The sequence below is a fragment of the Antedon bifida genome, chromosome 6 (genome assembly GCF_963402885.1).
Source record: "Antedon bifida chromosome 6, ecAntBifi1.1, whole genome shotgun sequence".
Classification (NCBI taxonomy): domain Eukaryota; kingdom Metazoa; phylum Echinodermata; class Crinoidea; order Comatulida; family Antedonidae; genus Antedon; species Antedon bifida.
Genome location: NC_136231.1, coordinates 5,209,604 through 5,235,963, shown reverse-complemented (window position 1 = coordinate 5,235,963; position 26,360 = coordinate 5,209,604). Strand labels below are relative to the sequence as shown.

Genomic DNA, 26,360 nt, shown 5'->3' with positions numbered 1-26,360 from the left:
TAAAAGTGTGTTACTCCCTGTAAGAACAAAGAACATCAATATTAATTTACTATGTACATTTTGCTATATTCGTTTAAACTTTTCATCCATTGGTCCTGTTTCTTGTTTTTTCATTGAGTTTAATACAAAGTTATTTATTATAACAATAGTGGTGGAATCAGGCTTTTAAAACTGGGAGGGGTTAAAGATGCATTGTCCCTTGAAACTGAAGGTCAAAACATTCTAAATTTAAATTGGCCATATCAAAGTAATCTTTTTTCTTAAATCTTTTTATTTTTATTTTTTTGGAATTAGTTAAAGGGACAATACATCTTTAATGTAAATGTAAAACAAAGTGCTGAACTGCACTGTATTTTCCTTCTTCTGTATTGTAAGTTTCAAAATTTAGACGGATCAGCCTGAACACACAAGACGCCATTTGTTTGGTGTCTTATAACCAAACAAATGTCCAGTTTATTTGGACAATAAAAGTTATCTGTAACAGAAATGTGATACTGTATTAATGGTGATATTGAATCTTAAGCTCTGTCTACACTATCAAACTATTTTGACAAAAAAAGTGTGATATGCCCAAATATGGTAGTGATATGACATCATCATGTCCATATATGGGCACATCACATTTTTGTTGTTACATAAAGTTTGATAGTGTACTGTAGATAGAGCTTAAGTGCCTCCAAAAGTATAATAAAAAAAAAAAAATCATAGGGCTGCCTATATTAAAAAAAAAAAACACCTTGTCTGAGCTTTTAACATTGATTCAAGATGTTAGCAGCAGAACACAAAATAAATATTTACTTTAAAACAGTAGGTGTGTATTGTAGTCTTTGATTTTCATTCAACAATAGAGATATTATAATATCTCTATGATTCAACTCATAAACATTCATTACAAATATATTACAGGTAGAAAGGAAATGCCCAGCGAAGATACATAATATTTTGACTATATTTTAACATTCTCTTTAAATTATAGCACACATACATTACTTATTCATTTTATAAACATTAACTATTTTGTACAAGTTATTTACAAACATAAAGCATTGCACCAAATATTCACTGGATACAGTGTTACAAACAGTGTTACAACCAGGAGTTCTGCACTCACTTGACTTATGAATTGCTATATAGTATTATTTACAAATGAGAATAATGCATCGTTCCCACTACAGACACAAACACAAGGACCTAACGCAGCGCAAGTGTTTAGACCAATCACAAGCAATCAATTATTCAAACTGTTGCTTGTCATTGGTCAACTCGCTTGTGTTGTGTCTACGTCCTTGTGTTGCTTCTCTAGTGAGAACCAAGCTTAAGAGAATACTAAATGACATAACAATGAAATAATGCCCTTATAAACTGGTAAACCATAATGATGCAGGATTTTTTAATTAAGATACTAGAGATGCAACTTTTTAATTACACTTTTGCTATCCTAAAATGTTCTAGTTGTTCCATTCTGTTAGGAATAGTAATGGCTTTTAATACCATACTGCAAAAAAAAAAACATCTTCATCAATCGTTATTTTCAATATTATTCCAATATTAATCATGTTTTATCAACACTGCTATGGATGGTTGGCATATATAATTAGATATACTGTAGTTGGAAATATAAACATTTACATAGCACCCTCTAGTGTTTAGGGTAGTAGGAACCATTATGTTGATACAAAGTTTGCGGTACACCACGCAAACTTCATATCAACATTGTTTTTCGTTTTCCTGAAACCAAAGCTCTCTAATATTGCACAACGCTACTGTACATACCATAAATGAGGGCACACAGAACAATATTTTTAAGTATGGAGTTTTTCAGCATTTTATCAAAATTTTGTTCCTCTAAACCTTGAAAATATGGATAAAAAAGGTAGTCATGGAAAAGTATTGGATATTGATCTAAAAAAATAGAGAATTCAATATTGACTTTGAAGACAGAATAAAGATATAACCTCCCAATTTTCAACACATCAATTATATGTACATAAAATGTGCTCAAGACAATTGTTCAATGGAATCACAGTCTGCAACTTGCGATTGGAACACGGAAATGTCATTTACATAAAACTCATTTAAATTGCACTGAATGACAGACTTTTGCAGCCGTAGAAAATTCAATATTCTGGCAATTTTCCATCCATCTTTCTCGACAACTGTAAACATCAGTTTCTTCCAATTCTTTCACATCATGAAAGTTTAACATATTCAAGGTTTTGTAGGCACCTACTTGATAGCCAGTCTGAAATAAAATTATTACAGTTAGAATATAAACAATTATTGTTTATGATACAGATATATATCTTTTTCTGGGCTGGGCATTTTTTCTTTTCTGGGATTTCACCCCTCTTAATTAGCTCACATTAAATGTTATTTTGAATATTAAAACGGAGAAAAGAGATATAAACTTTACTTTGAATGATTCCCATGGACCATTTGTTAGAAAATTATAAATATAATGAAAATGAATATATGATACTGCTTCAAAACAAATGAATGATGGAAATAGATGGTTCCACCCAAAGAAATGAAATCTTTATCAGGGCCGTAGCCACCAGTACGGTTGAAAAAGGTTTCAACCTGATCGTTTTTTCACATAGGCCTTTGACAACCCAGTGGCTTGAACAGAGATTGTTCCTTTTTCTTGCAAAAACGTTGCGAACTACTTTATCTATCATGCCTTGTTCAATTTTTACCTCTTTCATCCAGTTTGCGAAAGTTTTCTTCCATTCTGAAGCTCTTTCCATGTGAAGATAACAATTGAAGAGAATCAAGTAGATATATCGCTCCAAGTACGCCAACGACAACATAAGAAGACTTCTTTTGTTTTCTTTACTGCAAGTCTTTATCTAAATAAAATCAGATTTAAATGAAGAGAAAACCTTAGAAACCAATTTATAATTTATTATTGTTGCATCATGTCGTTTTCCAAATTAAAAAAGTCAGAAATTATAAAACACAAATAAATATCTATGTATAGATATTTGAGCATGCTCAGATATTTGTTACGCTCTGATTTCCTACTCTTATCAAGTTCAATCTAAATTCTCTCTTTAACCTGTTTAATCTTGCTGTCTAACAATAGTAAGTTTAATCATTCTTACAAATACATTTTATAGTTCATTTATAAGAACTGTTCTATTTCAGAACAACTCATGTTGCTTCTAAAAATATGAACTATAACTATTGAAAAGAAACACATTATTGTTGCTTTTGATACTATTAATAGTATCAGCAATGATCAATCATTGTCAAACATTGTATGCAAAGAAAATATAGCACAAAGAAATAATAGATTACTATCGTGCTATTAATATTGCTGATTACTATATCAATAATGTTATTAACCTAAGAACACCATTAATGTACTGTGATATTATGATATTCTAGAATTGTATGTATTGTTGAACAATATGATGATAAATAGAGAAATACAGTTCATGTCAGATATATTTTCATCAGCTTTCACAGTCCTAAATTCAGAAAGTTACCAAACAGCAACTTTGGAGATTAATAATAATCTTCTTTTTCCTATCTTTTCTTCTGAGAGGGCCAATTTATTTTAATTTAATTTTTATTGTTACATGTTTATGTCTTGTGAGGGTCCCTAATGATCAGCATCGGCTGGATGGACCACCCTCATAAAATATTGTTGAAATAAATAAAAATAAGATAAAATAAACATAAAAGTCATACACTTTTTCATAAATTGTATTATACTGTATTTTATTATTATTATTTATTATCTTGAATGTACAGCCCACAGGACTTCTTTAATTAGAAGTAAGTTTATTTGTAATTTCTTCTATATATATATTTTGTTATTTATATTTTTAAATTTTATGTCTTTAGGCAATGTGGCCAAGGATTACCAGTAGTAAATTTATCACTGTCCCTATTAGATAGGTGGTAATCCCCCTGATATATGTTATGTTTTGTTACTTTGAGAACTTAATTGATTTCCATTTCAATTTCAGTATTTTTGTGGGCAATGCATCTTTAAATCCATTCATTATAAACTAAAATAATACATTATTAATGACTAATTCCTCTTGTTACTGTCACAAATAACTAACATATTATGCTTACCTTGTTGCAGGTTGAAAAGATAATTTCTCTGAGATGGTAATGCATTGGAGTCATGGTCTCTGAACATTTGTCCAACATCAGGTCAACTTCACGTTTGACCTGTAACCCTTTAGGTAGCCTTCGTACCAGCTGCATTACAATCTGTATCAATTAAGGATAAATAATTTAGTACTCATAAAAGTTTTCATTGACTTCACGGTTTAGAAGTGCAATGCATATAGCCTAAAGTAGAAATATTTGATACCCTTATAGCTTTATGTACACCCGACAGAAAGACTTTGCTATGACAGCGTTTAGTGATTGACAAAGAGAAGAGGAAAGATAAGCGAATACAGAAATGATGGGAGATAAATAAAACAAGTATAATCAAGAAGTTTAGATACCCTAACTTTATACTACTACTGAGGGAGTGGCCACGTGAGGGAGTGAGTGGCTAAGCGGTTAAGACAGTGGAGCCTCACTCGCTCCATGGTTCTAGTGGTAGAACGCGTCTTCTCGGAAAAGGACTATAAACCATAGGTCCAGTACATCTGGCCCTTGTGCACTTTAAAGAACCTAGTACATCTTTCGAGACTAGTAAGAGGTTACCACAGTGTACTAGTATACACACTGTCACTCATCAAGAGGGCCCCTTGATTGTCAGCATACATGGTTTAGGGTCACCCTCTACAAATAAGGTGTAATAAAAAATAAAAATGAGTTTCAGGGTTAAAAGCAAGTCAAAATAAGGTACAATGAAGTGAATAATAGTTGGAATGAAATATAGTAGATATGTAGAATTTTGATAACCTATTCTGACATGTATTCATCTTACCGCAAATTCTCCTTTAGTATATTCTGCATTTGGTAAGCTCACTCTTTCTTGTTGGCCAACTTTTGTTCCTACAGGAAAACCCTGGAAAATACAATAACTGTTTAGTTATACACTTTCTTCTCTTTACACAAAGTTATGTTAAGCATTGTAGAATAATCTATAAATAAATGTTTCAAGGTTTGAGTTGTGTGAGAGCCATAATTTTGAAAGACTTACCCTTTTGTGCCAACACACAAGGCCTGCTATGATCATTCCAACGGTGGTCCATGTTTTGCCATTGTGGCAGCTAAATAACAATGCTGGTCCATCCTCGTCAGTATAGAACTCTTTTAGGTCTTGCAGTACATCCATGATATTGTCAAAATTCTTTAAAAAACAAATTACAATGGATATTACATTTAAATGAATAAGGTGTAAGGGTATGTAAAATGTGGTAAAAGATGTCCACGGCACATGATTAGGCCCTCAACAGGTTCACAGCAGAAAAGGTGGGACTAAAAGTATGAAAATGAGCACAAAATGTGGCAACAAGATACAAAACATGGTTAGAAACCAGAGGCCATAGTTGCAAGTAAATTGGTCTATATGTTTGTTTTAAGCTCTGTCTACACTATCAAATTAGTTTGACAAAAAGGGTGATGTGTCTAAATACGGGTAGTGATATGCCCAAATATGGTAGTGATATGACATTATCATGTCCATATATGGACAAATCACATGTTTTTGTCACATAAAGTTTGATTGTGTAGACAGAGCTTTAGGTTAAAAACTATTCTTTAATTCATAGCTGAACTAAAAGTAATCAAGGACTTGAGGAAATCCTGCATTCAAATAAAAATATTGAGAGTTGGCTTCAATTCCAGACAACAAGTAAACAGAAAAGTAAATGAAATACCTCCTCTGTAGGTGAGTTCTCATAATTGCTCATAGGAAAATGATGATATATCAATTTGTCACCATCAGACACTTTACTTTCATACATTTCTCTCATTGTCATGACACTTTTGAACTCCATATTAACTGACGGTTTTTTGATATCTGTGTGTACCTATAACAAAAATGATAAGTGGAAGAATAAACAAACAAGAAATATAGACATTTAACGCATAGCAATTGGTAAGAATAAGAGGAGAATATAGTAGTAGTAGATAGATTTATATAGCGCAAATAAACGATGTCTCTATGAGCTTGACAATAAAGAGAAAGAGTGGAAAACAAAAGGAAGAGAACAAAAAAGGCAAAAACACCAATCTAGCACCCAACCGGAGTATGGGTTACCGCAGTTAGAATCGGTTAAGACTTGATCTTTTTATCATCCGGTGCCTCCTAGCCTCAGAAAATAATAATAATAAATGTATTCATAACAACCATGAGTTGATCTGCGCCTAAAATGAATTGAATTTAAGAGTTTCTGGTATTAATAATTAATTACCTCTAATGAACTTTTGTCCAACAAAATTTCATTCTTTAACCGTGTCTCCTTTTCTTCAATATCTTCAATACTTATATTTGCATGAAAGATATTTGCACCAAGATCATTTTTACTTTTCGGTGAGTATGTTTCTCCATTACAGTCTACAACCAGATCTGAACGTAGGTTAAACAAGTGCACTACTGGATGCCTATGCTTATTGTCTGTTAAATAGGACATGAGTTGTTCTAAACCCTGTAAAGGTAAATAGAGTTAAATAGTTTATAGAATAGTATACAAATAATGAATGTTTATGAGTGCAATGGTACCAATAATTTCATGAAAGATAAAAGGCTCTATTAAAATAGACATAAAATCTAAATTTCAAATAATGTTAGTTAATAGTAAAGTTAATGATGAAATGAACAGTTGACTATTATACCTTGAATGTAGGCTGAGCCATGCCATATGTTGGGATACCTGGAACACTGCGGAAGTTGGAGACACCAACATCTAATTTCGAACCCATTACATCTGATTCAAAGGATTCATCTGATACCTATAAAACACAGAACATAATGGGTTTTTGTCTGTTAAATCTCAATCAAAAACAACATGGATAGCTCTTATATACTGTATTTGATATAAATGTGTAGTGTACAAATTCCTAATCTGAGCAAAGATGTTACTTAAGCCATATGAAGACTGTTATCCAATGTGGTCAAATTGGACGTAAAGAAGGAAGAAGACAGATAATCCCTCTTCAAATCAGTCAAGCTTGAAGAAACCAAAACTATTATCATTCTCGCCATCAAAAGTATTATTATATATTTTTATATTCTATGAAATACACTGAATATATTTTCCTTTTTCTGAGGACAAAATAAAGTAAATTAAATTAAATAATTTATATATTAGAGAAAGATATGTATATATGTATGCATAGGAGATATTATACTATAATATCCCTATGACTTCAGAGACATGTTGTCTAGTTTCTTAACAGCTTTTATATATCAAAGAGTACATTTAGTACAACAGAACATGTTTCATAAGAAAAAAACAACTTATATTCATTAGCTTACCAACACACAACCCGCTTTTGTTAAAATTGAACTTGTGACATTTTCCTGGGTACAGTTCCTCTGGGAGAGAAGTCGAACTAACTCAGGCCGTTGTCGCATCCATGATTGGAATGAACAAAGAAACATTTGCGAAAACTAAAAAATAATTATTATTATTAAATGAGATTCTTAATTATCAAATAAACAATAAGTTGCCAATTAACAAAGTATATTTTTATAAATTTCTTGCTGTAAATATGAAAATCTAATGAAAACACTTTGCATAAAATTAGAATACAAATACAGGGCCGTAGCCAGCATGCCTCGTCTAAAATTTTCAATTTTCACCACCCACCCCAGCATAGATCGTCATATTTTATATTAATGATTATATTTAAAGCATCTTTGCCTCGTCTGTTTTTAACCTCTCGCTACGGCCTTGAAATAAATGTGCACAGTGTGAATACATACTTTACCATTGATAGAAACTAATAAATGTTGAATTATTATTATTATTATTATTAGGTGTAAATCTGTAAACAGTTGAGGAGAAAAAAATAACTAACCTGATCATGTAAGTAGGTATTGAAAATGATGAGGAAACAGTATCGTTCCAAGTATTTGAGAGTTCTAGACAGGAAATATGATCTTGCACTGACTCCCTGAAAAACGTGTATTGCAATAAAAATATTAAAATTTGAAAGATGATGGGTTACAAACGCAACATTTGATTAGAGATTATTTCATGAGGGGTATCTCAATTTTCAGATGCTTGGATTTGAATGAAGGTCAAAATAGCTGTAGATAGTGGAGGACGCCGTAACTGAAAAGAAAGGCCCTTGTTTATGGTTATTTTGAATGAAATTATGAATTGTGAATTATGAATCTCAAAATGTGTACATTTTCATATCCTGCTTTTGTGATGAAAATCAAAGGTCTATTAGACATTAATAGGGTGCAAAAACTATTTTTGTTTATGTTGCTTTGATAATTGATACATACATATAAATTTATTTTAAGAGATTGTATTAAATTGAGTTTCAACCATCTTTAACATGGGTTTTGTAGTGAATTTGGAGAAAAATATTTTGCAAATGTTTTATTATTAAATAACTCATTTCTTTAAAAAAAGTTTTCAAATATACTTCACATAATACAAATAAAATAAATATGAACTCCAGAATATAAATCACTTTACACATCACTAAAATAATTTGTCATTTTCTCATAAAGCTATCTGTACCAATTTCATATAAAATCATAAATGTGTTGAATGATTAAAGTTATTTAATTATAATTAATTTAGTTTATGCATTGTTCTTTTTATGAGACCCAGCTGACTGTTTGAATATCTTTTGATGTCATAAATAGTAATGTCGAAGATTGTTGATGGAATGGATGAACCCCTATGCATTTGACCGATTGTTATTTTGATTATTGATCGGGTGTATTTCTAACACAAGGGCGTTGATATTCAAAAGGTATCCAAGTATCTTTCCCAAGTAGTAACTTACATTAATGTTATAATCTTGTTGTAAATTCGTCATCTTAATTTTGCTGTCATACATTTCTTCACGTATGTTGATTAATTCTCCACAGATGTTAATCATAACATCAACCTAAAAAGGGGGAGTGGCGATAATTATTTTAATTGATGTTTTATTGGGGAGGTGTTCCGGGCATTTATTCAAATAAATACCATCCTAATTGGTATAATTAATACATTATTCTGCGACACAGTGAGCCGTTTTGGCCTAAGAAGGAAGACGTTTTAGACGGCTTGCAACATGGGCAGAAGTATCCCAGGGTCCTGACGAGACACAGATAGCGCACAGTAGCCTATACATAAAGTCAACTCAGCTATCAGGGTTTCATTCGATTTCAAACAAAAGACATCAATTCTCTCGATGTCATTTTATATAATTATTTCCCACAATTTACTCCTATGTTTTATGAATATATTTAATTTGATCTTTATGTACTACTATACCTTCACACTCGTGGTCCGAAAATAAACAAAAACCAAAATGGCTATCGCCACCAAGCACCAACGGCCAACTTAGTTGAAACAGGGAGTTGTTTTACAACTCCCTGGTTGAAACCAACCATGCAGGGAACTTGCAAGGTGATTGACACACCTTACCGTGAACCCGGAAATTACTTCTACCGCGCGTAGAGTTAAAATTTACCGACTGAAATCAGAAAATTTCTTATAAAACCCTTTATAATATCTTCCTAAGATAGAAATATGGAACAATAGCATAGTACTGAAAACTAATGTTATCAAATCTACGTTTCGCGGTACATCTGAGATAGATAAGGTAGATATCCAAGGCGGAGATTAGTACCAAAGTTTTTCCATTGTGCTCGCCTATGTCAGAATTAACCATAATTTATATATAGATACAAGTATTATTCAACTATAGTGTAATTAGCATTGGCATTTCTTGCTATAGTATGGTATTTGTTTTTTAAATAGCATAGTATTTGTTTGCTTACCATATGTTTTTGAGCAATGAAATAATATGGTGTTTATAGTACTTATGAGCACTGGAATATGAGGTACATTTATATTTCATAAACTGTAATGATATTCATACATAGTTAAGGTGAATAACACCATATATTAACATTAAATTCACGATGTGATACTCAAATCAAATAAACAGATACGGAAATAATGCGTCAAAAACCAATCAAGACAATAATAGCTTTAATCAACTACCTAGCAACCATCAACGATCATTTTGCCAAGGTTAACAAGTATAATTATTACCAGCTTAGAATGGAAATTCAAAATTGAAAATCTCAGAACCAGCAATCTTGATTTTATTTTAAGAAATTCAGATTACTTATTTCTTTATTACACTAATGGATATTAAGAAAAGAACTAATGGACTCTTAGAAAGCTTATTTAATGTATTTCTTCCACATAGTAAAGTCAGATTTCATTAGAGAAGAAATCTACAAATTAAAACTAAAACATTACTATGCGATAAAAGAGAATGACATTAGAAGATCCATATGTGTATTATTTTTTCATATGTTGATATAATTTTCTCAAACATGAATTAATCCTGTTTCTACTGGTTTGATTTTCATTTTTTTTTTCAGTTGATTTTGTTTTGATTTCAATCAAAACACAACCACACAAACCAAAACACATTAATTTTATATTGATTAAATTTGTTTCATTTCATATACTCAGTTAATGGACAATTAAAACACTCAATTAATTGGATGTTTCAACAAAATATTGATCTAATTTTGACAAAATTGCATTGTAGATAATATGACGCACTTTAAAGTGTGTGTTTAATTAATGGTGTTGATGTTGTATGCAATCGTTTGATTAGTTTGCATACATAATTACTTTTTCAGCTGCTTTAAGTTCTGTTTACATACACTACCAAACTTTACGTGAAATAAAAGAGTGATATGCCCATATATGGACACGATGAAGTCATATCACTACCATATTTGAGCATATCACTACCATATTTGAGCATATCACTACCATATTTGGGTACTTTTTTTGTCTAGTTTGATAATGTAGATAGAGCTTTAAGTACAATATGTTCTATATAATTAAGTTGAGGGAAGGCAATAGACTTTAGATTTGATTCTGGTGGAAAAAATCAACATCAACTCTATAAATATATTTTGTCAAACTAATTTGATAGTGTAGACGGAGCTGTAGTTTACTTTGTTTTCAAATATATCATCAATATACTTTTGGGAAAAGGTGTAAACTTGGAATCAATTATCTCCTATAATGTTTGTAAAATAATAAATATGGTGTAAATTTCGGCAAGAACAGATGAAAGATAAAAACAGAAGATCTTCACTTTGGGATTAAAATTAATTTTTGTGGGGTATTCAGTATGATATTAACATGAAACTTGAATGATGAAACCACTTTGCAAGCACTCAGCAGCAAAATTAAAGAGGTATTTTAATTAACAACCTGTTTTCTCAAGAGCATGACTCCATGTAAGAGGTAATAAGTAATTACACTCTATACCTGCCTTGAATTTGAGAGTTTGCATTTAATTAATCCGTTGCAAAATGAGATCAACATCATATATTAAACACACTTACAGGTTCAAGTCATAACCTTGTTTGTATCAAAAACAATAATCATAATCTCTAACAGGCATGCTCTGAAAATCACATCCTGATTAATTTATTTGAAAGCATAAAAGCTTTACACCATTTCAATAATGATTTATAATTTTGATCTACGCAGGTTTCCCCTAATTTAATTGGGACAAGGCTTGTTGTATAAAAGAAAGTCTCAGAGTTAAAGCATAGAATAAGCAACCTGTAATTTGCTAACGCTTAGCTTAGGACCAGTTGTAAATATGGTTAAGTGTTATAGCATATATATATTTTTTTCTCATTCTCACAGATTTCCTCATCTTTATCGTTTCAAATTAATTAATTAAATTTCAGTATATCACCAGGCGGTTTAGAATTAATGTTCTTTGCCTGATGTGTTTATATACATTATAAGAGAGAGAATTTGTATGTTATAAACATTTCTCTTACTGCATGTATGCATATACATGGGGTATAGAAATGACTACAGTTGTATTGGGAATGTGTTCGTTTTAATATTATCTGCTATCTTGGATCCAAAATAGTGACAAAAAAGGGGTCTAAATGTCCCTTGTAGGATTTTAGTTTGTAATAAAAATGTTTGCTATTGCATGCATCTAACATACACATGGGGTATCAAAATGACTGCAATTGTACTAAAGCTCTGTCTACACTATTGAACTAGAGGTCAACTGTGACATACGTGTCACTACACTTTGAGAAAGCCAACTGATAGTTGGCGTAACGTCAGGTAAATAAAATAATCGTTATTTACTATTACGGTTGAGATATAATTAACTATTATATTTTGCTATTGAACTAGTTTGACAAAAAAAGTGTGATTTACCCAAATACAGTAGTGATATGACATCATCATGTCCATATATGGGCACATCACATTTTTTTGTCACATAATGTTTGATATTGTAGACAGAGCTTAAGAATGTTTATATGATGAAAGTTTTTTTTTGTGGGTTGGGTGTACTTGAGTATCAATATGACCGGAATTTGTACTGGGAAGGTTTTAAACTACTATTAGTGAAGTGGTGGAGAGGTACCTGGGCAGGATTTCTTCTTTTATCAATATTTATTACTGGGAGATAGACAAAGAAATTATTAATTTAATGAAACTATACATTATTTAACAAATACTGCAACACTCTATATCTAAGAAAGATGTTCAAATGATTGATACATGGCGATAGTTAAGTTGATTCTATCGTTAAAAGGCTTTTGGTCCAAGGCAAATAAAGGTTATTTCTTTAATAGCCTAGCATGTATCAGTGTCTAATATATTACAGTATCCACAAGCAGTTTGTGCATTATGCAGTAACAATTCTGAATGTAATATGATATTCAATGTAATGTTCACATAACATACAATTTGAAAAAATAACAAGCTAAATAGGTTTTACTTTTATAAGTTCCCAGAAATAAGAATCCTTTACATTACTGGGAATCCATTCCCATTCCTTTCCGAAATGGAATGGAGAATTGAAAACCGTCTTTAAATAAATTATTATGGATAGAATAAATAAAAGCTTTGAAATTTTATCAATTATAATTTAATAATTTATTATTTTATTTTAAATATTAATGAATCTACTACTAAAATGCTGACTAGCAATTAATTACAGAATCAACTTTAAATGTTAGTATTTACAAATACTTATTTTTGTAAGGACATAATGTTTTAACTGTCCCTTTAATGTCTAGCATCATATAGAATACTTAATGAAAACAAGCAACATGGTTATGTCAGCTAAAATGGAGTCAATATTTACATGTATCACTGCTATATTGAACAATTTAATCAAGTATTCACTACCCAATAAGAAAGTCAATCATACGGTAGACAGATACGACAGAACTCTCTGCACAGAATAGATAATATACCATGTTAACAAATTTGTATTCTGAACTCATAATTAAATTTCTAGGATATAGGATTTTGAAATAGGGATTGGTAAAACGAAGTGCTGAACTAAAGGGACAGTGTCAAAATTATTACTGCATTTTTCTACAGTAAATGTATAATTTTATCTTGTTTCAATGTAGGCATTCAGTGTACGAATTTTACCCAACATTACTTTTTTTTTTTGATTTTGCATCAGTATTGAGAAGAATGATAGAAGAAGTGAAAAAACAGAATTACTTACTATTTTGTGCATACACGATAATATGCTATTTTGCATTACGTGTGGAATAGGCGATTAAGATTGTTGTATACAATCTTTGATCACCCTATGCATCAAATAGTTTTGTTTCATTAGACAAACGTAAAGTTTCAATTACCATAAATCACTTTTAAATTTAACTATAAATATAACAGACATATTTAACTGGAAATCATGACGAGTTAAATGTCAGACTGAAGCCTTTATCTTAGATAAGATGAATAAAATCTTATGCTTACCTCTTTCTGTATCTCCAAGCCATTTGGTAATAATTCTACTAGTTTACACACTGACAGGAACTGCCCTTGTTCTTCTTTTTTCACTTCATGCTTTGGTATTTTAGCACCACTGAAAAAAAGTTTCAGTTAGTTTCTAAAATACTGGAAATAATACCCCTTATTTAATTTATAAATGTATAGTTACAGAGTAGAACCCCTCCTTTGGGACACCCCTTTTTCTGTGAAAGGAATGAGGGGAAATTTATGCGTGAACATTACAGCCAACCCCTATTTAGGGAACACACACAGAAAGGGACATTATGGTGGGTCTCGAAGTTTCTACTTTATGAAAATAAAGAGCAAGACCATGAGGTAGAAAATGAAGTACAAAAAACAATATTCTGTAATTGTAATTTAAAATATTAAGAACCACTACAATAGAAACAACATAGAAAAATTAAATATGAATATTTACTCGATTTGTTCCTGATGTCCTCGTTTATGTGATAGAAGTAGACAACACATGACCATCGCAACTGTTGTTCGTCCTTGGCCGGTTTGACAATTAACCACAAAAGCTGGTAAGGTTGTGTTCGCATGGTCAAAAAAGCCAGGCATTTCCTATGGAATGAAATATTTTATAAAAAATACATACTACTAATGGCAAAGAGAGTTCATTTTCAGTTGTATTTATTTATTTAATTTAAAAAATTATATTTTGAGTAGATGGAATGATGAGTTTGTGTTTCTCCTTCTTCCCCACATTACATAAACAATTTATGGAATCTTCTGCAAACCACACCTTCTAGTGGGACCATTTCTACATCCCATTGTTATCATTTCTTTTCACCATCATGTTTATGTGAAAGAAAATATCGAAAAGATAAGCTATTGTCGGTTTGTTGTAGTAAGCTAGCCACCTCTTATATCTTACTATAATGTCCAAAGAGGCAATTATGTAAAGCATTGTAAAATCAAAACAAAAACAGTGAGAGTTCTTAAATCAACAGAACATCATTTAACCTAGAAAATACAGGACTTTTGTTAAATGGGTCTAAAATAATTCTAAAGTGCTGTAATAGAACAATATCTGCATTGTGACCCTGAGTTAGATAATGAGTTTTATAATCTGATAAACATTTTAGATGAAAGTACGGGTCAGGAAAATCAATAATATGAAATCATACATTACATTACAGTAGATAGCGTGACACAGTTATTTCAACAAATTTTAAATTAATGAATTTTATATTTTAGCATCTTGCTCTTTGAGAATGCATACAATTTCTACTTATCAAGTTATATCTCGCTCTTTGAGGAGAAAGGGCTATTGTCGGTTAGTCCAGGTAAGCTAGGCACGAAATAAGACTACATATTCATACCTTTACAAGATTGAGAAAACTATCCACAGCATCCTCTGATGGTGAACTGCTACTGCAGAAGGGCAATCGTATGTATTTTGTCTTGGGCCTAGAGAGTAGATATTGGGCATAGACCTCTTCTGTTGTTTGAAAGTCATCAAAGAACTGTACATGATATTTGTGTGGGTCTTCCATCAAGTTCATGACATCATTGTAGAAATAAAACTGGTTGTCTTCATCTGTTGTTGCAATCTGTATGACCTAAAAAAAGGTAAAAAACAGGTGTAAAATCTTGGATGATTGAAGCATCACAAGAATATAGAGAAGGCAACATTCAAATCAATTAAGCAATTAACGCCAACATTTATTTACATGTTTAGTTTTAGTGCGAAATGAAACACTGTCACCACGAACACGGTTTGCTGTCACCCACTCTCATTTCATTTCTTTCATTTGGCTAAAAAAAAAACAAGGACAGTACAAAAGGTACAACAATAAAATAAAAGAGAAACACAGAGAAAACCAAAAGTGAACTAAATCACTGTCGAGTGGGAACCCTTAAACATACACAAATTACAATATAACAAAAACAATAATAATAAAACTTGAAAAAAATCTTTTTAACGATAATACAGATTAAAAAGTATGCACATATTGAAATATTATTACGATTTAAAAATAAACATAACACCGCATACAGTGGCACCATTAGGATAGTTTCAACAAAAATATTTTCAACAAAAATAAATTTATTATTTATTATATTATATCAACAACAATTGTGTTTGCATTCAAAATTTTAAACTTCACACACACAGAAAATCTACTTTTTTTTTTCCTACTATCAGTTTGTTTGTAGGAACAACATTTCAAACATAAATGATATAGTTTTTATTAAATTTCTTTGCAGCCATTAACAATAAACAAATCAATAACACTGTTTATTTGACTTATAATGAATGCATTAATGATGAAATGAAGAACAGAGCTATACGACAACATTTATCAATATTCTCCCGGAAACTTGCTGAAAATGCCAAAGTTGAATATACAGTACAACTACGCAATACATTATTTATATACGGTAATACAACAAATAATCATCATAATATTGAACATTTTTTTAAAATATCAATGCAAACCATGTAATACATAAATATTCTAAGAAAACAATTTTAATCTACAGAAATACGGCAATTTCTGTTTGGCTTTTTTTAAAAACTTTATCGTTTCGATTTAGGTTTTTTCTTTTTTATTTGTATTCCATTATGATTCAGCATTGTCATTTTTTTAGTATTTTGCCTTTTGATTTTTATATATACAGTATATACCCGTATATATGTCCGATTTATTAATGCAGCTCTGTCTTGTTAAATAGAAATTCAATCTTCCAAATCATGAAATATTCTCTTTATTCAACTAATAAACATTATTTGTCATATTTCTAGGTGATACAAATATAATGCATGGATTGTGTTGCAATTGAACTGTACATAATAAAATACATTAAACTATCAATTCAATTTAAGGTCATTGAAGCAGCTGCATATCAAGATAAAACATCAAATAGAGGTCAGATAATAAAATATAAAACATAAATAATTTTCTACTATTATACAATAATACAGTACATTAATCCACTATGAAAAAAACCCCAAAAGTCAAGTTATGTAACTTGTATAGCAGCCAAATTAGATTTATCAAAAACATGGACACATCATTACTATCAATTCACAAGCATATATTGAGTTAAAGCATTTTGTATGAAAAATAGAAGCCATTTTCTCCTAAAAAATCATCTTTTTAAATTTCTTCAAAAACATTTATTGATATATAACACCTGCATGTGTAACTTAAAAACATTAAACAAAATACAAATACCATGGTATTACATAAAAACAATAGTTTTTTCAGTCAAATTAACAAAACGGTAAATATACATTAACTGGTTTTCTGTAAAGAAATATGTTTCCAAATCTACAGCAGGCAATTTCTCAGAATCACTGTAGTTTCCATAGAATACATTTTTGTTACCAGAACTAAATGTCTACAGATTATGCTGCTCTACTTAGTGTTTATTATGTACCATGTCAGACAGCAAATAGCATTTATAATAAATAATATATTATCTTGTGTTTAACTAATCATTTCTGTTATCACAGCTTGTTTTAATAGAATAGCCGAAGATTGTGAAAATGAATTATATGACTATACTATATCTAAACCAATACTAAAACAGCGTTTACAGGCAGTATTTAAAATCATAGTAATAAATCAAGATCTGGTAATTGTATATGTTATGTTAATATTAACATTCGCACCATTTAAATCAATTTGCTTGTGTTCACTATTTACACAAATTATATTGTTTATAATGTTATTTTTTAAATTTATTTATTTCTAACTCAGTTGAAAACTGTTATCCGTTTGTGCCTAAGATAAGTAGTACAAACATAGAACTTAACTATTAAATTAGGTCAAATGAAATAAGTTAATATCTACGATTAATGAAATATAATGATAATTAATAATAATCTTCAAATATATTTGCTAAACATTTTTGTATACCTTCAAGTTTTTGAATAATATATATTTTTATTGCTAGTTTCCGAACTGTGGTGCACATAAAAAAAATTTGTAATATTGTATATATATATTGAACAAATAAATGCTGCGCATACATTCAATCATATGCTCGCTGGGTGGTTTATTAAAATAAAAAAAATATTAATACCTCTTTTGCTATAGCTGCTTCAACCTGCTTTGGTTTCGATCTTGACGTGATGTTTTGTAACAAGCTGTCTTTGAAACGTGGAGTGTATGGTTTTAGATCGCCATCATGATTCAGAAACAGTACAGGTTCATCCCTTAAGTTCATAAAGATTACATCCTGAATATAAAAATAAATGATGTATGAAGAAAGATTATAATAAATTATTATTAAATATTAAGAATTAACAATATGTGTGTGTTTCTTTTTTTTAATGTAAAGTATGCATTAATTATACTTAAAACCAATCCAGATCTCCTAACTTGGAATGACTGCAACGCAACTATATTGATATTGGCATATGTTAAGCAATCATGCCTGTTAAAAATAAACAATGTAAAAAAAGGTATAAACAGTTTCAAAAGAAATTAATGCACAAATAAAAATAAATTTGTGTGGACTTTTTTGTATTAATATTAAACAATGCACATATTTATTTTGAATTGCCATGACAACCAGACGAGACATACTATTTACTTCTCTTTTTCCTAGATAATGATGACTTGAAAAGATGAATAAAGACATCATAAAAAAAGGATCGTGAAAGTAATAATAATATCAGCCCATTATGATTAAAACCTGTCATCGCAAATAGGCACTTAAATAGGGTTAAGGTCAAAAATGGTATTCTTTTTTTTTGAGATTGCCAATTTGAGAAAAAAAATAACTTTTGAAAACTGTTAAAAAAGTGGTGTTTATTAAAACTGATAAAATTGTAATTGAGAATGGCACAAGCAATGAATCAAAATGAATGAATATTTTAATTATAGAGTCCACCAGCATCTAATCTAAATTCTATTTCCTTCTCTCAACTTAATTATCTAGAACACATTTGCACTTAAAGCTCTGTCTACACTATCAAACTAGTTTGACAAAAAACTAATATGGTAGTGATATGCTCAAACATAGTAGTGATATGATCATGTCAGCATATGGGCATGTCACATTGTTTTGTCACATAAACTTTGGTAGTGTAGACAGAGCTTTACCTCTTGTGGTTCATTTTGCAGGTGATTTACAACACAATGAAGACCAACTCCACTTGGCTGTCCCATTCCATAAACAGGAAGACCATGACCAGTAGTACGGAAGTTGGCAACTCCATATTTGGACAATGTATTTATTTCATCGATGCCTTTGAAGTGATCAAAAACTAAGAAGTACACTCCCTGCGAGAAACAGAAATGCCTGTGTTAGATATAAATTACAATAGCACCCCTCTTTTGGGACACCCCCCTATTCAGGAGACAATCCTTATTAGATGGACACTTTCCAGTGGAAAGAATGAAGAGGAAATATATGTTTTAACTTTTATACGGCCAACTCCTATTCAGATGACAAGGGAACACTACTGTATTATTACCATTAAAGGTCACTATTGTTACCATTAGTTACTATTGTTAATAACAAAATTCATAATAATAATAACGTTGGATTAGAATTTAAAATCAAGAATCTAAAGTGATTTATGAACAACGTGATATGAATTAGCTGATGCTTTTATATGAATACAGTTGTAATACTTGAGTCATTCACACCTGTTCAGGTCTGACTCCAGTTCATGTCAGATTGTGTATATACAGCAATTAGACTTTTCGTCTTCAGGACACGCCACATGGCTACGTGCATATGGAGTAAAAAGATTGTCGTATAGCCACATGAATAAAAACGAACATTGAGATGCGGTTTTATTTGCCTGCAGCCGGACACGAACTAAAGCAGGTGTGATAGACGCTTAAGTACAGAATCTGCTGTCTTGTTTTTGCTATTGTTTAATTACATTGCTTTCATAAATATATTCATTATATGATAAATTTGGCATTTACCTGAATCAGAGCATGTTCTGAATTGCCTTCACTGATACAACCAAGCACTGGTTTGGTTTTTTCTATTTTTATTTGAAATTCTTCGCAACAATCACGACTAATTAAAATTGGTGCTACATCATTGGTAATCACATGTCCATTCCAATTTTCGTGACAGATGGAATTTTTGCGATTGGTCTCTGGTATCTTGCGTTCGGGGGTGGATGAGCGTGAGGAGAGACTACTTCCGCTACCCATTATGCACCTAGTATAAAAAAAAACAATTGTTTAAATTATTAATATATTTTTAGATCAAAACACTTACTTTACAATAAGGAAATGAATTATAAATGGTAACCTACTTTTCACAGCTATTTTTACATTAGTGAGTTAATTTGTATTCTTTTAACTCAATAACAGAAAAGAGTTAATTTAAATAATTTTTAAATGTATAATTTTTTTAGTTCAACTATTAATATAAGTTATAGATATACTAATTTCATTTAAAAGTAAATTATTATTTTAAATAAAAGTGTATGTATATACATATTTAAATGAAATTTCCACTAAATTTAAATACCATCAGATTTAATTTCAAAAAATAAATCTGATGCCATGCAGCATTGTAGGGCAATGGCAATACTTGAAGCACTAATTAACAGTGCTTTATTAAAAGGAATAATTTGGACAATTACTTACATTAGTAGGGTTACTTAGCAACAGTCATAGAATATTCTATTAATTAAAAGGTATTTTTTAATTAATTAAAAAGGAACAAAGCATAAGGCCAAATCTTTCTGTTGGATGGCAGTTTTTATTATCTATTGCAAATCTAACCACCAACCAAGCATACACACGATTATAACATTATCAAAGGAAATAATGGCTTGTTTTCAATGTTCAGCATGGGAGTCTGTGAGAAGTAGGCTGAAATGCATGAGTTTCACACAATGTATCACTTGTCAATTATGAATCAAAAAGAGCAAAGAAAATACAGAAAACCATTACTTGGCTGTTATATTATTGCATCAAATTTGGTATACAGTAGCTCAATAAACACCAGCAGTTCTATAGCAGTAAAGTTAGGTTTGGAAGAAAATAAAGTATGGTTGAGAATGGCCTTTAAACATTGTAGCTCAATAAACTAATGTTTAACCAAACAATTCCTCCATGGTTAAACAAAACATTAATAACTCCTCTGTACCCTGTGGGCTAATTATGAAGTAAATGATATATATTTTTTTTACTATTTACTGTATTTTGTATGGTGTAGTATGCAAATTGTAGCAAGTAAAGTTGATCTACTCAGTAGAGCTATGAGAACAAAATCAAATTATCCCAGATTATATGTGTGGAAACAATTAATATGGATTGTGAAAGTATTCTCTGTAGACTAAAGTGCTACAAGACATTGTAGGTGATCACAGTTGCATGCACAAAACTATAATTATTTCAAGTATACAGTACCTGGCTAATTACTAACTACACATCATAGACATACGGTTGTACTACAATAGACATACATATATTATGTTAAGAGTTACTAAAAGATGAATTAAGAACGTATGATCTAAACCACTTTACAATAAAGTCTATTGTGTGTCATATAGTCTTCAGGTGGTAGAGAGACCAAAGCCTGCACCCTTTTTCTGCAGATGGTCAACTTATTGGGAAAATGGTGTGTCATGATTTATAGTTACAGTAATTTTAGAAATATCAAAAGACTATATTTATTAAATAATAATTATATTATATTTAACATATTAATTTTAAATAATTATAAATATATAATACAGTACTACAGTCTATAAAAATGATTTTACCAATATTATTTACTAGCCACGATAAAGGATGATAAAGGAAAGATACAGCCTCGTAGAAGAACACTTAAGATTATAAATTATTAATTTTTTTTTTTTTATGAAGTATTTATCTCTGACTGTTTCAATTTGATTTAGCACATCGTTATTTTAAGATCCATCTACTGCTAGCAACCCACAGCATTGTTTTGCCTTTGGATATATGTTTTACAAATTCAATGCATATTAAAACAGCACAAAATGAATAAACTATATAAACTAATCTAAAACATCAGATCAGATGACATACAATTTTGAATTAAAAAGAAATTTATCATCCACAATTTTCACAATCTAATTATCAGATAAGTTAATGTGCAACGTAAACTATAAATAGAATTAATAAGCGTAATATTATTCATCAAAGCTTAAAATACCAAACTTAGCAAACTAATCAAAAGCAAAACAAAATTCACTCAAAACCAAATGTAATACAAAAAGTGTTTGAAAATAATTCTGTTTGAGGAAAATATAATATTTAGAACTAAAATAGTATTTAAAAGAACAACAAAGCAGTTTAGTGTACAAGAAACTGTTAAAAAAAGATACAAAGACAATATATTTGTAATATGTACAGTCAAATTGAATGTAGAATTAAGAATACGCTACTCTACCTCAATAAGGAACAACATTCTAATTTACTAAATAGAAGAAAGCGAAGACTACCATACAAAAGATAAAAGACTACAAAACAAAATAATAATAATATTTTCTAAAACATTTCAATGCCACTATGGCTGACCATTAAAGGACAATTATACTGATGTTAACAGTTTCTTGACCATGTAAGAAAAACTAATTAAATACCAATTCTAATTCATAATGAAAACTTACAAATTAATTTTCAGTAAAATTAAATGATTTAAGAATACTAAACATTTTTATTCAACCAAAATGATCACATTTTCTGTTCAAAAAGATTGGTTTATTACAACCAAGTAAATATAAGTTTATTTTAATAACTGAACACTTCCAACACTTAATAATTAAGTATATATATACACAAAATTAAACATGAGACTTTTTCCAACTAAAGTAATCAATAGAAATAGAAAACAAGAAATCATCTTACCTATATATCCAAGCCAATATCGGCATTGGCTTTCAATTTTTAAAACAAGTTGTTAAACATTGATGAAACTCTTGATGTTTACTTAACAATACTGCAACAAGCAAAAGACACTAAAACAGTAAGTTTTATAATATACACAATTTTCTTTCAAACTGTTGATGACAGACAAAGTTTCTGAAATTCTCTGCAACAATTCTGTATTTTCCTTTTCAAATAGATTTATTAGTTGAATTGCACATTATACTAAACCTAGTAAAGTAGGTATTTTTCCCTTACAATTGTAACAGACGTAAATAGACACGCTGATTAACAAAACCGACACAGCGGAACAATGGTAATTTACAAAGTGTCAATGTATATTTCACATGGAAAGATGATGACAATTAGAGATGGTACTTACCAAGAGAAAGGCTTTGTCAAGCAAAGTTGCTTAGCAACAGTTATAGAATATTCTATTCCTCAATAGGTAGATACACGTATATACTTATTAATTTATCAATCAATAGGTTAGGCCTTGAAGTAAAATCGTTCTTTTCAGTTTATTTCGCAAGATTCACACAAAATTTATAGACTGTTTAGATTATATTTTAAAAAAGGATTATCAGCCTATTAGTAACATTGAGGCTGCTAGAATCACATTTTCTTACTGTCAATATGTTTAGATTGTTTTGTGTAGAAAATTTCAAAATAACTATTTAATTGAGAACTTTGTCTCGATTAAATGAGTACTGTAAGGGCCTGTTTGTGCTACATACTGCCGAATAAATTATTTAATAAAAATAAAAATGTTAGACACAGTACATTTCTGCTAAATTTGTGCTCCCATATAACCATTTAAATTTGTGGCTGGTCGTTGAAAAAACATTAACATTACCCAAATGCAATCAGATCAGGTGGTCAACTGTTAAAAAAACTACAGCTGTCAATCAAATAATCGTTATTTTGCGTTGCAGCTAAAAGTTGCCGGTTAAAAACTGCTATTTAACTAGTTATGGAAACATTTTCCTGTTTCTGAAATTTTCAAGAAATTTGGTTAATTTATTCACACAGTTAATCAACTTTCTCAAAGACATTAACAAAATAGGGTGGTCTGGTGGTTGCCTAAAGTAATGAAAGAAATGAAAACGGAATGCAGATTGAAGTAGATTTGGTAGTTTTTTGTGCCACAGATCAAAAGCTTTGCTTGCTTGAGGTAGGTGGCTTGGTGGTTATGATGCTTGGCTACCACTCTAAGGGTCCTGGGTTCAAGTCCCGTCACATGTCAGGATTTTTTCTAAGGACAAAATTACAACTCCACTCCCAAAGACTTGTAATAAGACTTTGTTTATGTAGATCATCTTGTGTATATGTTTGTCTTGTGAACCTCTCAGGGTTCCTAATGATCAGCAATTGCTGGATGGATCATCCTCATTAAATATGGTAAAAAAAAAAATCCTGTTTTTCAAACTTTATAGTACTTTTACTTCTTTTAATATTAATTATTTATTATTATGATTTTTGTGTGAAAAATTAAGAATACTTAATACAATACAATACTGTATTTGACCAAAACAAATTTGAGAAAAGTTTATATTGGACCATTTAAGCTGTTGATTGAGTGCCACTTACCTAGATAAAACAAGCCTTTGGAGATTCATGGTACAAGAAGGGTTTGGCAACCCTCAATGAAAAATATATCAACACATCACTCGGCATCATTCTTTTCATAACAAATAAAATAGTACAATTGACATTCTGTTTCGAGCTATAGACACAATTTGGGGATTTTGATCTATTAACTTGCAACTTGCAACACATGGTGGCATTGCATGGCAAAGAGTAGCTAGAGACAGAAGTGAATGGTCAATTGGTGAAGAGGCCTTCGTCCAGCAGTGGAAAGAAATCGGTTAAGAAGAAATTGCGATTGGTTATCGTCTGAATCTACCAAAACTGAGTCAAGGAATCGAGGAAACACGTCTGAATAGTTTATTTCTGTGCGCAGGGAATATACAGGGAATATTACCATGCTGGTATGGTTTTCTGTTAGAACGGGTCACGCCATGCCTACATCAACCAGACCTGCTCAACTACTAATATTACAGTACTAGGAATATTCAACGCAATGCTAAGACGTAACATCCCCGTGTGTGTGATCTTGTGCATAAGTCAATTGTATCCAATGCTTCTCTGCAAATTGTTTTCATAGAACGTGCGAAGTACTTTACTTTAAGATGGCGAATTGGTCGGACTACCTCAAGACGAGAACATTGTTGAAAATAAGGGGGGTGTGGGGAAGAAGAGATATGCAGATGAATGGACGGAAAAATTTGATCAGGAGCCGTAGATGCTTCCATTGATTTTAAACTTTCCATGTTAGAAGTAAAAAGCAGGATTAAAATAGGGTGGACATCATATATTTCATAAACAAAATAAACTATCTTTAGAATTGAATTAACAAGAAACTTTTATTGGCCGGATATACCTTGACACTTTATCAATAAATGTTGGTATATACTGATTATATTCCTGACATAGCCCTATGTGATAAATAGATATATATATGCCGGTAACGATGCAGTCACGATGCAGGAGTTTCTATACGTGAGAAAAGGGAACAATTAAGTACATGAGGTAATTTTCAGTTCTAAATTAATGAATAAAATAAGTTAAGTTGTCACCCGAGAAGATAGGCCCTTTCATACTACTTATGGAGGAGACCCTGCTTCAAATGAAATTGATATTTAACGAAAAACAAGTTAAGTTTTTAAAACTAACAGAAAAGTACATACTGAAATGAGTGAGTGTCTGTGACCATGATTGAGACACACGAAGTCGACCTTACTCAGAGTCGAGGAGGCCTACATTATCTAGCCTACACACACTTACTCAAAGAACTTGACGTGTATCTTATTATATATCTAAAAAACAACAACACGTACCGTACCTCTCATTTACATTGTTAATCAAGATTTAAAATTAATGGATTAAACATGAAAACCAGCCGACAACGAAGCTTAATCATCTACTTTGAGGCAGACACACTTATCTCTTCTTTGAGATCGCTGCAGTCGTCTTCTTTTTCTTGTCTGGTCTTTTCTCTTTCCCAAGCATATTGAGGGCGTCGTTACTAAATCGGAAGGATTGGTTGATGAAAACCCACTTCAAAATTAACAAGTAAATAAACTGCAATGCACAAGCAGCACAATACAATATAACTAGTAATTATATCAAAATTAAATTACGAAATAAGAGCTATAGAGCTCGAATAAAATTAATGGGCGTTATAAATGAAAAGATTTAGTTTAAATCCATCTTGTAATTGGTGAGTTACTTACTGTTGTATATGTATAAACACTTTAGCAAAGTTTAATGGTTTAATCCACCTTATAAGTTCTTAGTCTTTAATAATATTTTTATCCTGATACATCACTGGTATCTGATAACTAAACACACAAAAAAACATCTTAAAACTTAAGCAATTGTTATTTATAGTATTGTAGGAAAACATGAGTTTAGTGATATCAAATATAATTTATATACAGTACAGTGAGCTTACAGCTACTATACTACAAACATTGAACAATTTTAATTGTTAAAAGAAATATTTTCGACAATGCCCATTGGCCAAAAGTATTTCAGA

At 30.6% G+C, this 26,360-nt stretch overlaps 1 protein-coding gene across 1 annotated transcript; it reads right to left on the bottom strand.

Moving 5' to 3' along the window:
- Window positions 1–509: 509 nt before the first annotated feature.
- LOC144845052 (paladin-like) lies at window positions 510–25,776 on the bottom strand. Its single transcript, XM_078702180.1, has 18 exons — window positions 25,665–25,776; window positions 19,832–20,075; window positions 18,995–19,174; window positions 17,970–18,125; window positions 15,257–15,496; window positions 14,350–14,495; window positions 13,896–14,004; window positions 8,893–8,997; window positions 7,945–8,040; window positions 7,400–7,534; window positions 6,757–6,873; window positions 6,336–6,569; window positions 5,799–5,951; window positions 5,120–5,269; window positions 4,904–4,984; window positions 4,090–4,230; window positions 2,697–2,849; window positions 510–2,242 (listed from the first exon to the last, which is right to left on the bottom strand). Exons 2-18 carry the CDS (start codon window positions 20,066–20,068, stop codon window positions 2,072–2,074), a joined length of 2,604 nt encoding a protein of 867 aa, XP_078558306.1. The 5' UTR covers window positions 20,069–20,075; window positions 25,665–25,776; the 3' UTR covers window positions 510–2,071.
- Between the last annotated feature and the right edge of the window lie 584 nt (window positions 25,777–26,360).

Coding starts and splice junctions, on each gene's coding strand:
- LOC144845052 (XM_078702180.1), bottom strand. CDS start 20,068: ATGGGTAGCGGAAGTAGTCTCTCCTCACGCTCATCCACCCCCGAACGC. Junction 14,496..15,256: donor GTTTTCTCAATCTTGTAAAG/GTATGAATATGT, acceptor TTCATTCCATAG/GAAATGCCTGGCTTTTTTGA. Junction 6,570..6,756: donor TGGCTCAGCCTACATTCAAG/GTATAATAGTCA, acceptor TTACCTTTACAG/GGTTTAGAACAACTCATGTC.